This window comes from Oncorhynchus mykiss, chromosome 4, assembly GCF_057628025.1.
Source record: "Oncorhynchus mykiss isolate SJ-2025 chromosome 4, ASM5762802v1, whole genome shotgun sequence".
In the NCBI taxonomy this organism is placed as follows: Eukaryota; Metazoa; Chordata; class Actinopteri; order Salmoniformes; family Salmonidae; genus Oncorhynchus; species Oncorhynchus mykiss.
The window spans coordinates 30,703,030-30,718,334 of NC_143025.1; the positions used below are offsets into that span (position 1 = coordinate 30,703,030).

The 15,305-nt window shown below is 42.2% G+C and overlaps 1 protein-coding gene across 14 annotated transcripts; it reads left to right on the top strand.

Annotated features, from left to right (window-relative positions):
- Positions 1 to 1,065: 1,065 nt before the first annotated feature.
- On the top strand, positions 1,066 to 15,276 carry LOC110521677 (exocyst complex component 1). 14 transcript variants are annotated; one of them, XM_021599419.3, is made up of 20 exons: positions 1,105 to 1,294; positions 1,956 to 2,087; positions 2,300 to 2,430; positions 2,624 to 2,783; positions 3,027 to 3,044; positions 4,894 to 5,081; positions 5,268 to 5,495; positions 6,320 to 6,562; positions 6,902 to 6,970; positions 8,996 to 9,145; positions 9,334 to 9,445; positions 10,334 to 10,378; positions 11,029 to 11,192; positions 11,346 to 11,447; positions 11,546 to 11,625; positions 13,034 to 13,262; positions 13,364 to 13,547; positions 13,686 to 13,885; positions 14,086 to 14,280; positions 14,487 to 15,276. In XM_021599419.3, exons 2-20 carry the CDS (start codon positions 1,964 to 1,966, stop codon positions 14,637 to 14,639), a joined length of 2,775 nt encoding a protein of 924 aa, XP_021455094.1. In that variant the 5' UTR covers positions 1,105 to 1,294; positions 1,956 to 1,963; the 3' UTR covers positions 14,640 to 15,276. The 14 variants fall into 14 exon arrangements, with proteins under 14 accessions (XP_021455100.1, XP_021455094.1, XP_021455097.1 ...); XM_036969318.2 differs by having other exon boundaries at positions 1,144 to 1,294; positions 1,922 to 2,087; XM_021599422.3 differs by lacking the exon at positions 10,334 to 10,378.
- Positions 15,277 to 15,305: the final 29 nt, after the last annotated feature.

The following is a 15,305-nucleotide window of genomic DNA, read 5'->3' on the forward strand; positions in this document are numbered from 1 at the left end:
GCTAGCTACTGAACACACATAAACGCCACATGCAACAATTTCAAAGATTTTACTGACTTACAGTTCATGTCAGGAAATCAGTCTACTGAAATAAATACATTCGGCCCAAATCTATGGATTTTACATGACTGGAAATACAGATATGCATATGTTGGTCACAGATACCTTAAAAAGGTAGGACGTGGATCAGAAAACTGGTCAGTATCTGATGTGACCACCATTTGGGTTGATGGTATGTGAGGTCGGTTGGACATACTGCCAAATTCTATAAAACAACTTTGGTAGAGACGGCTTATGATAGAGGAATTAAAATTCAATTATCTGGCAACAGCTTTGGTGGATATTCCTGCAGTCAGCATGCCAATTGCACGGTCCTTCAAAATTTGAGACATCTGTGGCATTGTGTAATGTGACAAAATTGCACATTTTAGTGTGGCCTTTTATTGTCCCATGTGTAATCATCATTCTGTTTAATCAACTTCTTGATATGCCACACATGTTAAGTGGATGGATTATCTTGGCAAATGAGAAATGCTCACTTCTTGGGTAGAAAAAACTTTTTGCCCAAAATTTGAAAGAAATATGTGTATATGCAACATTTCTGAGATATTTGGGACTGACGCTTTACATGTTGTGTTTATATTTGTGGTCAGTATAGAAGTGCTCCTGAGTAGAATGGACACCCTCTCCCCCTTTTTACTGAGACACAACGTACAAAAAATAGTGTAGGGTGCACTATGTATGTCCAATATGAAAAGACGATTGGATTTATGCTTATGGCCACTCTTTAAGGGCAGCAAAATTAGCAGCGACGCTCCTCTGGGTGTAAACTCTATGGATTTGGAAACTAGAAGTGCTCCTGTGTAGAATGGACCCCCTTGTACAGAAAAGTATGTACAGTGCAATACATGATAGAAATTACACACCAAAAACATTTAGGGTTCAACTTTTTTTTTATTAAAAAAATCACATAATATTTCATATATATACTTATAATTATTATATGTATGATAGCTAGTATAAATATATAGATAATTGTGCATATTTCTCCATAATTTCACCCTCATTATTCATTTATAAAGTATACAGAACGGGACATATTCTGAAGGACTCCAAAAATACGTGACCCGGAAGTAGTTAGTTATTCTTGCCTGTTTTATAGCAGTGGAGAAGATTGCTTAATATTTTTGCTTTAATAGCGCTAAGAAATATATCACGTTTAAATGAAAATAAATAGTGATTAAGTGTAGAACATCCCTAGTGCATTAGATTCTCTATCAACATCCAATTTAAGGTACGTATGTTCTGTATAAGACACCAAGCTAGCCTAACAACTTTGCTAGCTAACCTAGTAACGTTAGCCAGGAAGAATGGCCTGCTTCTCATGCTTTTCGAGACAACTAACTAGCTGTCTGAAGGACACTGTCCTCACTTTGCAGAACGATATAGCCAACAGAATGGCCCTTTTGTTTCCATGTAGCTAGCTGTCTGGCCTGTATAGCTAGCTGTCAATCGCTAGACACGTCTAGAACCATTTTGGCTAACTACATCATGCTAGCTAACCGTTGTTTACTTATTTTGACTGCACCATTGACCAGCAATACTGTGATGTAAACGGTGCAGACGTTCTTACCATAATGTTAATGTATACTGCAGGAAGGTCGGAAAATGATCAGGTAGACAGGTACAAATCTTGAGTAATATGGTACTATACTATAGTTGTAACTTATTTGTAAATTATAGTGTCATAGTCTGTGTCCCACTGGGAGGAATACAATGATGTGTGTTTTCCTGCAGTAAAACGTAATTATATAAAGGTTGCATTGAGTTTGCCTGGCTACCCAGACTTCTTGCTCCGGCCAAACGCTACGCGCACGGAAGTTAGTTTCTTGTAGCAGACGAATTTACTGCGAGCCGTCAGGCTAGCATTATATCTGCCTGATTTGTATTTACAGTAACAACAATGACAGCCATCAAGCACGCCCTCCAGAGGGACATCTTTACGCCCAATGATGAGCGTCTCCTCAGCATCGTCAACGTCTGCAAGGCGGGGAAAAAGAAGAAGAACTGCTTCCTGTGTGCCACAGGTGTGGCATAAATGCCTTTAAAGTCTAACACAAATCAGCTATTTTCACCATCTCACCAGTGTCATGATGTAAACATTCCGGACTTGAAAACCACTGTCAGAGATTTAACATCAGAAACAGTGATTTCACTGATAAGGCTTACAGAAATGGATCCACATATCACTTTTACCCCATTATTAGACTATTATAACGGTTTGATGCTTCTACATCAGTCACCACAGAGAGGCCGGTGCAGGTGAGAGTGGTCAAAGTGAAGAAGTCAGACAAAGGGGATTTCTACAAACGGCAGATGGCCTGGGAACTGAGGGATCTGGCTGAAGTGGATGCAAAAGATGCCAGCAAGGTCAGGGAAAGAGTCATTTTTCTCAAGTTCCTCTCCCTGCCTGAATGTAATTTCTCATACAACCTTGTCTCTCTCTCTCCCTCTCTTCCTCCTAACGTGGGTATTCTTCTTTTCCTTCCTTTCCTCATGCTTTATCCTCCTACTAATTTTATTGATATTCACATATGGCATCTCTTCTGCACTTGTCATTCAGGAGAATCCCGAGTTTGACCTCCATTTTGAGAAGGTGTATCGATGGGTGGCCAGCAGCACAGCTGAGAAGAATTCCTTCATCTCCTGCATTTGGAAGCTGAACCAGCGTTACCTGCGGAAGAAGGTGGAGTTTGTGAATGTCAGTTCCCAGCTGCTCGAAGGTATGACAGCTCTCTAACTATGGGGGAGGATCAAAAGCATGTATGTTTCTCTAGTGACCCTCGCTGATCCCTGTACCTTGCATCTGTGATACTTTTCTTTCTTGCCTGTTCCCAATCTCCTGAACTCAACCTGAAGTGTTTCCATATAAATCTATTTAACCTGTGAGTTGACCTTTGGTGTGGCTTTCTGTGGCTTAACACGTCTTTATTCTCACTCTTCTCTCTTAAACTGTCAATGGCCAGAGCTTCCTAAAGCGGAAGGTTGGTAGCACTTAACTTCTTTTCCCATTTCCTCTTCATTGTGATTTCATGGTGTTGATTCACTATTCTCATAGTAGACTCGCACATCTTTGAAAGTTGTTGCTATTGTTTGCCTTATTTGGATATTGAGTGAGTGGCTTCTGAATGGGTGTTACTAGATGTTTATTAAATATTTTAACATTTATTTAACTAGGCAAGTCAGTATGAATATTAGTCTGTTCTGTTGTATAGACATTTTCTATAGTGTATGCACTACCAGTCAATTTTTTTTTAGAACACCTACACATTCAAGGGTTTTTCTTAATTTTTTTACTATTTTCTATATTGTAGAATAATAGTGAAAACATCACAACTATGAAGTAACACATATGAAATCATGTAGTAACCAAAAAAGTGTTAAACAAATATATATTTTATATATGAGATTCTTTAAATAGCCACACTTTGCCTTGATGAAAGCTTTGCACACTCTTGGCATTCTCTCAACCAGCTTCACCTGGAATGCTTTCCCAACAGTCTTGAAGGAGTTCCCACATATGCTGAGCACTTGTTGGCTGCTTTTCCTTCATTCTGCGGTCCAACCATCTCAATTTGGTTAAGGTTGGGGGATTGTGGAGGCCAGGTCATCTGATGCAGCACTCCATCACTCTCTTTCTTGGTCAAATAGCCCTTACACTGACTGGAGGTGTGTTGGGTCATTGACCTGTTCAAATACAAATTATAGTACCACTAAGCCCAAACCAGATGGGATGGTGTATCACTGCAGAATGCTGTGGTAGCCATGCTGGTTAAGTGTGCCTTGATTTCTAAATAAATCCCTGACAGTGTCCCCAGCAAAGCACCATCACACCTACTCCTCCATGCTTTACGGTGGTAAATACACATGCGGAGATTATCCGTTCACCCACACCACGTCTCACAAAGACACAGTGGTTGGAACCAAAAATCTAAAATTTGGACTCCAGACCAAAGGACAAATTTCCACCTGTCTAATGGCCATTAATCATGTTTCTTGGCCCAAGCAAGTCTCTTCTTATTATTGGTGTCCTTTAGTAGTGGTTTCTTTGCAGCACTTCGACCATGAAGACCTGATTTACACAGTCTCCTCTGAACAGTTGATGTTGAGATGTGTCTGTTACTTGAACTCTGTGAAGCATTTATTTGGGCTGCAATTTCTGAGGCTGGTAACTCTGAACTTATCCTCTGCAGCAGAGGTAACTCTGGGTCTTTCATTCCTGTGGCGGTCCTCATGAGAGCCAGTTTCATCATAGCGCTTGATGCTTTTTGCGACTGCAAAATTGAAGTTTTCCGGATTGACTGACCTTCATGTCTTAACGTAATGATAGACTGTCATCTCCCTTTGCTTATTTGAGCTGTTCTTGCCATAATATGGACTTGGTCTTTTACCAAATAGGGCTATCTTCTGTATACCACCCCTACCTTGTCACAACACAACTGATTGGCACAAATACATGAAGAAGGAAATAAATTCCACAAATGAACCTTTAACAAGGCACAACTGTTAATTGAAAAGCATTCCAGGTGACTACCTCATGAAGCTGGTTGAGTGAATGCCAGGAGTGTGCAAAGCTGCCATCAAGGCAAAGGGTGGCTATTTGAAGAATCTCAAATATAAAATATATTTTGATATGTTTAACACTTTTTGTTGTTGTTGGTTAATACATGATTCCATATGTGTTCTTTCGCAGTTTTGATGTCTTCACTTTTATTCTACAATGTAAAAAAATAAAGAAAAACCCTTCAATGAGTGGGTGTGGATGTGTGTGGATGTGTGTGTACTGTATGCGCTGTGCACAATGTTAAACCATCCTCTCCGTCCTTGGTTTAGAGTCAGTCCCCAGTGGTGAGAGCCAGAGTGTTGCCGGGGGTGACGAGGATGCTCTGGATGACTACCAAGAGCTGAATGCCCGTGAGGAGCAAGACATTGAAGGCATGATGGAGGTGTGCGAGTATGCCATCTCTAACGCAGAGGCCTTTGCTGAGAAACTCTCCAGGGAGCTACAGGTTCTGGATGGGGTAAGTAGACAGCGCCATGGAGACTTGGGTCTTCTTGAGGACAACATAGACTTGAGTTGCCTGACATGTGCAGACTACTGCCCTTTGTGATTTATGGTTAAGCACATTACAGTGTGGTTTGGCTCACCGTGATTTGATGAACAGTGTAGTTAAAGTGACCACCTCCAATAATCCCCCCAATCCCAGGCCAACATCCAGTCCATCATGGCATCTGAGAAGCAGGTGAACATCCTGATGCAGCTGCTGGACGAGGCTCTGTCGGAAGTGGACACCATCGAGGGCAAGCTGAGCAGTTATGAGGAGATGCTGCAGAGCGTCAAGGAGCAGATGGACCAGATCTCCCAGAGCAACCGCCTCATCCAGATCAGCAACACCAACAATGGCAAGCTGCTGGACGAGATCCAGTTCCTGGTGGTGAGCATTGTGGTTGATGTGGGGGGAGGTTTCCTGTTGCTGTTGGTTTGTTTGGATGAATGGTTTGCCTCTATTTGGTACGATTACAATGCAGTACCACAAGATATGGCTCGTTTTCTTTGACTTGTTGGTTTGATTTAATGAGGTGATGTTGAATGATGAGGGGCGGGCAGGTAGCATAGCGGTTAACAGCGTTGGGTCAGTAACCGAAAGGTTGCTGTTTCGAATCACCAAGACTACTAGGTGAAAAATCTTTTGAGTTGCGCTTGAGCAAAGCACTTAACTCCAATTGATGCTGTACATGGTTGATTAGAGCATCTGCTAAAGCGGTGGTTCAATGTTTTTTTTTTTTTTTTTCAAAAGTCAGTCCGGCTTATAATAGTAGAATGCACAAGGTGCGATTTCGAAATTGGATAGTGCAGCATCAGTTCGTCTTGTCATGTTACTCATTGCAAACCTTAGAGAGCTGTTTATAACTTGTCAGAAAGTTATAAAGATCAATTAGCCCATGTCAGCTAATGTTTTTTTAGCTAGGTTTTTTAGCCCATAGATTTTGTTGTGATGTTTGAGTCACTCAGATATCACATGAATAAACATTAGACATGTTATAGAATTGCAAGAAAATGTAGGTTCAAAACTGCAACATTTTGTGTCACGTATGAACAGTTTGTGTCATGAACAGAGCTTGTGACCATACAAATAGACACGGTGCGCTCGCACAGGGAGGACGGAGGATGTTCCCCAATGCTGGAAAGGGGGACTGAGTGAAAAAGTGTGCTAAATGACTACAATTTAAATGTAAATGATGAATACCTGTCCCTCAGAATTATATGGACTTGTCGAAGGGACACATCAGGGCCCTGCAGGATGGAGACTTGTCCTCGCCCAAAGGCATTGAGGCCTGTATCAATGCTTCTGAGGCTCTACTGCAGTGCATGAACGTGGCACTTAGACCAGGTCATGAGAAACTGATGGCTGTGAAACAGCAGCAGCACCTGTTCACTGAGCTCAGAGATACCTTTGCCCGGCGCCTCACCAATCACCTCAACAACGTGTTCGTCCACCAGGTAATCCACACAACACAGTAACACTTCACTAGTCCTCTAGGTCATTTAAACATGGTCTCAAGATTTATATTCAGATTCGTATTGAACAACATTTATGACTAGAAATGAGGCATAACAGAGTGCTGTACACATTTCTTGTTACAGTATTTGAATGTTTCCTGCCTTTGGCAGGCGGCTTTTTCTGTCCTCCTCATCCACTTCCTAGTTTTAAGCTCTGTTTCCTCTGATCGTGTCACTTCCTGTCTCTATGCTGTTTCCCTCCTGTACTACTCTGGTCCTCCTGTCCTTCACTCTCTGCCTCACTCTGAACCACCCCACTCTGCTCTCTGTCCCTGTCAGTTCAACCACTTCAGTCACTTCAAAATGACCATCCCTCAGTTCTATAGGTCCTCCTGTATGTCGCTTCCAGTGAGTAGTACCCTCACAGCAACCCCATTGACCCTTCCCCTCTTACCGCTGACCTTTCCTACTTATCTACACTCCCCTGATTTCTTCACAAAATGCATTACTGACCGCATGAGTTGTGCTGCTCATGACTTCTTAGCTAACCCTCCTCTCTTTCATCTCAACGGGTCTGAACGCCTCAGAAACGTCTCAGACCTTGCTCCACCACCTCCATTGAAGGATTGACTGGGCTCCCCTTGCACTTTGCTTCCTTCCTGTGTCAGAGTGCTGCTGTGACTTTGCTGTGCTGGGGTGCCATGTCATAATACTTCTGCCTGTCTGCATGCTTGGTAGCAGCCCTAGAAGCAAGTGAATTAACCTCTTTGGGCTGAGATCCCGCTAACGGGATCGATATGACAACAGCCAGTGAAAGTGCAGGGCGCCAAATTCAAAACAACAGAAATCCCATAATTAAAATTCCTCAAACATACAAGTATTTTACACCATTTTAAAGATACACTTCCTGTTAAACCCACCACAGTGTCCGATTTCAGAAAGGCTTTACGACGAAAGCAAACAAAACGATTATGTTAGGTGAGTGCCTAGTCACAGAGAAACAGCCATTTTTCCAGCCAAAGAGAGGAGTCACGAAAAGCAGAAATAGAGAGAAATCACTAACCTTTGATGTTACATGTTACACAATACTTCATGTTACACAATACATGTATGTTTTGTTCGATAAAGTTCATATTTAAATAAAAAAATCTCAGTATACATTGGCGCGTTATGTTCAGTAGTTCCAAAACATCCGGTGATTTTGCAATCAATTGACATAAATACTCATAATAAACATTAATAAAAGATACAACTATTATGCATGAAATTATAGATACACTTCTCCTTAATGCAACCGTTGTCAGATTTCAAAAAAGCTTTACCGAAAAAGCACACCATGCAATAATCTGAGTACAGCGCTCAGAGACCAAAACAACCCAAACAGATATCCGCCATGTTGTGTAGTCAGAAATAGCATTATAAAAATACACTTACCTTTGATGATCCTCATCAGAATGCACTCCCAGGAATCCCAGTTCCACAATAAATGTTTGATTTGTTCGATAAAGTCCATAATTTATGTCCAAATACCTCCTTTATGTTACCGCGTTTAGCCCAGTAATCCAAATTCATGACGCGCGTTCACTAGGAGCAGACGAAATGTCAAATTCCATTACAGTCCGTAGAAACATGTCAAACGATGTATAGAATCAATCTTTAGGATGTTTTTAACATAAATCTTCAATAATGTTCCAACCGGAGAATTCCTTTGTCTGTAGAAATGCAATGGAACTCAAGTACTCAAGTACTCAACTATCACGTGAACGCGCGTGGTCAGCTCATGGTCTCTGGCAGACCTCTGACTCATTCCCTTCTCATTCGCCCCCACTTCACAGTAGAAGCATCAAACAAGGTTCTAAAGACTGTTGACATCTAGTGGAAGCCGTAGGAAGTGCAATATGACCCCATAGACACTGTGTATGCAATAGGGAATGAGTTGAAAAACTACAAATCTCAGATTTCCCACTTCCTGTTTGGATTTTTTTCTCAGGTTTTTGCCTGCCATATGAGTTCTGTTCATTCAAACAGTTTTAGAAACTTCAGAGTGTTTTCTATACAAATCTAATAATATGCATATATTAGCAACTGGGCCTGAGTAGCAGACAGTTTACTCTGGACACCTTATTCATCCAAGCTACTCAATACTGCCCCCAGACATAAGTTAACTGAGAAAGGGAAAAAAGCTTGAAAATCTACAAATGCCGGGATGTTCTTGTCGATGAGGTTATTTGAATGTTGAGGTTGAATATCTGAACAGTTAATCTTATACTACCTCGGTGGTCCATCGGGCCACACAAACTGTCCCTATGAATGCAGGGGATGTCCTTAAAGGGACCAAGATGGTTCAAGAAAAACTCTCCCTGCCTGTGTGTGTGTTTGAGAGGGTGTTTCTCTATATGAGCTGTGTTAACTACCTGTGTTCCCTACATCCAGGGCCATGACCAGAGCTCCACGCTTTCCCAACACACGGCAGAGCTGACCCTGCCTAAACACAGCCCCCTGCACAGGGACCTGCTGCGATACGCCAAGCTCATGGAGTGGCTCAAGAACACCCAGAGAGAGAAGTATGACGGCCTGTCCAGGGTGAGTGGCTTCTTCTCAAAGATCATCATCAGCATCATCATCATTATTACTTCCCTTGCCCTAGCTATATTCTATTGTTATCACCATTACCACCACTACTATAACGTCTCCATCACCAGCAGCCCTACCATCATCGCTTACTGTGTCTCATAACAAGTAGACAGGTATTTTTCTCCCTCTGTTTTCAGACCTATGTTGATTACATGACCAGATTATATGAACGAGAAATCAAAGATTTCTTTGAGGTGGCGAAGATCAAAATGGCGGGCACAACCAAAGAGGGGAAGGGAAATAAGTTTGGTAAGACCTTGGCGTGTTTTTAAATGTGTGATGTTTGTGTGATTGTTTGTCTTTTCTTTTCCCTGTGAGAGCTTGTAGTTGCTGTGGGGTTTGTTTGTGGTGTTGTTTAGCCAATTAGGTGCTGTTTTTTTCCCCTTGGGTTTTTGCTTATGGTTTGTATTTGTGGTGTGTGTGTACTGTATTTATGTGATTTGGTTTTGAGGTAAGTGTGTGTAATTCTGTTCAATATTTGTCCATCTATACTGTTAACATCACCAGCTTTTTCTGCATGGTTCCCCTTGCGGTATTCCTGGACTATATGGTAACAGCAAACACAACTACATGTAGTTAACTGCCCTGTACTGCTTCCTGTGTCATAGCTTTCACTGCCTAGGAAAGGCCCCTGTGTGATGTCATTGTTTTGCTCGGTGTTGCTAGCTGGTGTTTTGCTCATTGTTATTTCCCTATTTGTCTGTTTACTGTATGAAGAGCCTAAAATTAACCCTGCTACTCATTCTAACTGCAGAGTATGACTTCAGTAATTTAGTGTTTTAAGACTAACTGGGGAGCCTAAACATTACATGGGGAATGAAATCCCTCATTTAAGTTGACCTGTAAAGTAAACTGAAATATACTGTATTTAATGCTCTAAAAACGGTCCTTTCATTTGGGAGGAATATAAGGCTCTGCTTCCTGAATTCTGAATTTCAGTCTTAGCTTTTCTCTCTAGAAAACAAAATGAGCAAAACTTTTGTTTTCAAAAAGGCTTTCTTAAGGCCAACCACAGCCTCTGCAGTGCATTTCAGTCTGTTACCTTTGACTCTCACCTCCTTAACGTGCCCCCATTCTTCATGTCATGAGCCTAACATGTCTCTGTCTCTGATGCCTGCCGTTCTAACTGGCCGCCAGCCACGCTTCCACGGAAAGAGAGTGCTCTCAAACAGGAAACGGAAAGTAAGTATCCCATACGGGTCACGCAGTGAGACCCCTGTAACCTGCCACCCACACCCACCCCTACCCACCTGCTCCCCACTACTGTGTCCCTGATACTGTTGCACAGCCAGGGCCCCTCCCTCAGCCTTCCACCTAGAGTAACCCCAATCTGCCATCCATAGAACGTTCTACAAGCCACTTTTTAAAGAGCACCTAAACTAACACCGATCAGACATTTAAAAACAATGAGCATGTACATTCTGTATGGCATAGGATCCTACTACTCATCCAGCGAGGTTCTCTGATAATGAATGTCCAACATCCATAATAAGATATTTAATGGTCTTTATCACCGAGCACGCCTTTCAACGTTTCAATGTTGCATATGTTCTTGTCTCTCAATTGTTTTCAGCTGTTCATGTTATGTGTAATTACCGCTAAACTAACATGTTTTAAAGATGCATATTCACGTGGGCTTTGTGGCACACTTTTTTTGAGATGCCACAAAGTTCTTTATTTTTAACAGCACAGTTGCTCTGCTTTGAAAATAATGTGAATCCATGTGAATGCAGCTTTGGTCTCATGGGCTATAGATAGGGAAATGTTCCACAGACTAGTATTTAGCCTGTGGTTAGAACGTGCCTTCAACTGTTTCCCCTCTGGTGCCCCAGGCCTGCATGGCAGCTCTGGGAAGCTGACGGGCTCCACCTCCAGTCTGAATAAACTGGCAGTGCAGGGCTCCAGCAGCAGGCGCTCCCAGTCCTCCTCTCTGCTGGACATGGGCAACATGTCTGCCTCAGACCTGGATGTGGCCGACAGGACCAAGTTCGACAAGGTGATGCTCACAGACAGGGCCATACTACAGTCTATATATTGCACATACTACCCGTGGGTTTTTGTAGATCTCTTTATCGTTTTAGATGCGCCATTTGTTTTGTGTGTTTTATTTATGTTGGCTCAATTGATGTAGGTGTCTCTCTTTCTGTAGATCTTTGAGCAGGTTCTTAGTGAGCTGGAGCCTCTCTGTCTAGCAGAACAAGACTTCATCAGCAAGTTCTTCAAGCTACAGCAGCACCCCACCCTGGCTCAGGTGAATTCCATGCTAGTCTGACTGGCTGAGTGTTTGCAAGTGAGATTATGAGTAACTTCTAAATGATTAACCACAGTTTTTTTTTTTTGTTCTATCAGGGAGAAGTGGAGTCTGATGGAGGGGTGCCCTCCAGACAGCCCCCTCCAGGGGAACACAGACACTCAATGTCATTGACGGAGTGAGTAGCTAGCCTCTCATCTCTTACTGACATTTACTGTATGCTCTGAATGTCCATCAATAGTGCTAGGGCAGTGGTCACCAACTTTCTCTGAGTCAAGATCACTTTCTCAGTCAAAAAGTAAGCCATGATCGACTGCTCAGATTGTATTTTTTAACATGACTTAAAAAATGTAACATTAACCTAATTATAACAGCTATGTAGGAATGAGGTTTGTGCAGTAGGCCAAATACATTATCACAGCATATTGGCAATATGCCTGGCCTTACAATATTTTTATTCTCAGACCATATCATATTTCAAAACTCCAGCTTTGATAACAAAATAGATAAGTTGGTTAGCGCGTGTGAGGCACAGCTGAGTATAATTTTAAATAATTAGCTTTTTTTATTTTACTGGACTGGTGGTACCTGCATCTGATGGTCATGGTTCTTTCAAGAACTGGGAACTCTGGAAAACAAGGAGGTAAAATCATGTCAGTGATCTTCAGGTCGGAACTCTAGAAAGATGCACGAGTTTCCTACTTGGAATTCCGAGTTGGATGACCTTTCAAAACAAGTCGGAAAGATCCTAGTTCACAGTTGTTTTGAACACATTATTAGTCTTAGCGGAGGGAGAAGGCAGCAGAGGGTTCGCCTCTCACGGTCCCTGCTCTCTCAATCCTTTTCTCCAGTGAGACTGACCAGAGGGGACACAGTCTTCCACCTGATGGCAAAACCCGAGTCTCACCGCATCTGCCTCATGCACAAAATAATACAAATACAGGGCTATCGATACACCTGGCTACTAATTCATTGCAGCGCAAGTGGTAGTATGGAAAAGCATGTTTTTTGTTTTGTAATAGTGTTGAATAAAAAGTGTTGTCAATGCTGAATAAAAACGTAAACATGAACTCACTCTTAAAAACAGCAGCACTTTTGCTGTATTCTTCAGTCTCTCTCTAGTCATGGCTTTTAAAATGTTACGAAATCTCATGTAGGCTAGTATCACACTTTGCTGGAAGCTGTAGGCTGTGAGCTATCCGATTGGCCAGCGCAGTAGACACACTTGATTTAGCCACAGAGCTCCCAGAGTTTTGTATTTCCAGACAATTGAAAAGGTTCAAAATTGGGACATTTTGCCTACCCGGCGCACATGGCTTCTGAATCATGTGCACCTCCCGCCAGCAGTGAAAAAATACATTGAAAAAGGAGCGCAAGCCTTTATTGTTGGCTTTCAGAAATGTTTGGTGATCGACTAGGAATGCCTTGAAGATCACAATGTAACCACTGTACTTGGGGCAGTAAACATGTGACAAATATGACAAGTCCAAATACCATCTTTCATGGTCCACTTCTATCCTCCTCTTCACTTTTACCATATTATTATCTTTCATTCTGTGTCTTATCACCCATCTGGTCCTCCTCAGGAAGGACATGGTGCGATTGATGATGAACAAGATCTTCCAGAGCATTGAGACGGAACTCAACAGCCTCATCGCCCTGGGAGACAAGATCGACAGCTTCCACTCCCTGTACATGCTGGTGAAGATGAGTCACCACGTGTGGACAGCCCAGAATGTGGACCCCGCTTCCTACCTCAGCACCACCCTCGGCAATGTGCTGGTCACCGTCAAGAGAAACTTTGACAAGTGCATTGTGAGTAGAGTTCAGGTTAACAGTTGAGTCTGTTGATCTGTGTATCTAGTACTGCTACAGACTGTTGGATGTGTGTGTGAAGCTGTTCATGTTTCTCTCAGTCTGGTCAGATCAGACAGATGGAGGAGGTGAAGATCTCTAAGAAGAGCAAGGTGGGCATCCTGCCCTTTGTCACTGGGTTCGAGGAGTTTGCAGAGCTGGCTGAAACCATCTTCCGTAATGCAGAGCGCAGAGGGGATCTGGACAAGGCATATGTCAAGCTTATCAGAGCCGTCTTTATGAATGGTAGGTCTAATACTTGCCCTGTGTTGTCAGGAAGATCGAATATTATGATTGGTGAATGTTTTGTGTGTATGTTGAGTAATGTGGTTGGCTGATAGTCTGTGCTCTGATTGGTGTTTGTCTTGCTGGGGGTGTATCCAGTGGAGAAAGTGGCCAATGAGAGTCAGAAGACGCCCCGGGACGTGGTGATGATGGAGAACTTCCACCACATCTTCTCCACACAGTCCCGCCTGAAGATCTCCTGCCTTGAGACAGAGAGGCGAGAGGCCAAACACAAGTACACAGACCATCTGCAGTCCTACGTCATCAACTCCCTGGGCCAGCCCCTGGAGAAACTCAATGTGAGAGAGGGGGTTTACACTTGACAAAGCTAATGTAAATTTGATTCATGTTTATATGTAACATACATGTTATATGATAACTGTAACGCATTGTGATTTCACGTATAACACATTATGTGATTTCACATATTACATGGCATGCATACTTGCAGAATTTAAAAATGCACAAAGTTGATCAAGTACGCCTCTATGCTTTGCAGCACTTCTTTGAGGGAGTGGAGGCGCGTGTGGCCCAGGGGGTGCGTGAGGAGGAGGTCAGCTACCAGTTGGCTTTCAATAAACAGGAGCTGCGTAAAGTTATCAAGGAGTACCCCGGCAAGGAGGTGAAGAAGGGCCTGGACAACCTGTACAAGAAGGTGGATAAGCACTTGTGTGAGGAGGAGAGCCTGTTACAGGTTAGTGATAGAGAACCTGGAAGTTTGCAGTGTGTCTATTATAGATTATTATAATGATCATTTATTGTATTGATCTATTATAGATCTGTAGATATGTTATCTTAACAGCTGGTAGTTTCACTAGTTTCACTTAACAGCTGGTAGTTTCAGTGGTTGATCCTGGTCTTGTTTTTTTGTTGTTGTGTACTTTTCCATTTCTCCAATAGGTGGTGTGGCATTCCATGCAGGATGAGTTCATTCGTCAGTACAAACACTTTGAAGGCTTGATTGGCCGTTGCTACCCTGGGTCTGGTATCACCATGGAGTTTACCATTGGAGACATGTTGGAGTACTTCTCAAGCATTGCCCAGTCCCATTGATTACAAACATACACATTATAACTTTACACATACTCTCTATTGCTTCATAGTGCCACACACAGAAGAAACACTATTTACTGAAACCAATCCGTCATTGCTGTGTGGCCAATACGAAGTACATTAATTGAAATTGAATAAATGGCACTTGAAATTGTCTGCAGTACTGGTATGGATGGGAATGAATTAACAGTTGTAAAAAGTTTTGTGTGTAGCAGGCACAAAAGCCTAGGTGAAAATCTGCCGTTGTGCCCTTGAGCAAGGCACTTAACCCTAATTGCTCCTGTAAGTTGCTCTGGATAAAAGCATCTGCTAAATGACTCCTATGTAAATGTGTGTGTGAGTGAGTGAGATTTATTATTTGCACAGAGATCACAATGTTACTGATTTCTTCTGTCTGTGATTTTCCTTTTATAACGCACATCGTCTGTACATGATAAACTCTTCAAAATTGTGAGGTTGTGGGCCAAATACATGTTAGCTTGTATGACACTACTCAAAATCTAAAGCCCCCTTCATCACACTAATGTCTTGAACTTTGTATAGTCACATAATGTCAGTCTTCTACTGGAATATTTTTGTGTGATTGCAAACTTTTCAACAGAATGCCATATTGTCAAATAAATGTTAAAATGTCAAATTTTTCATGGATTTGTTTAACATTTCTAT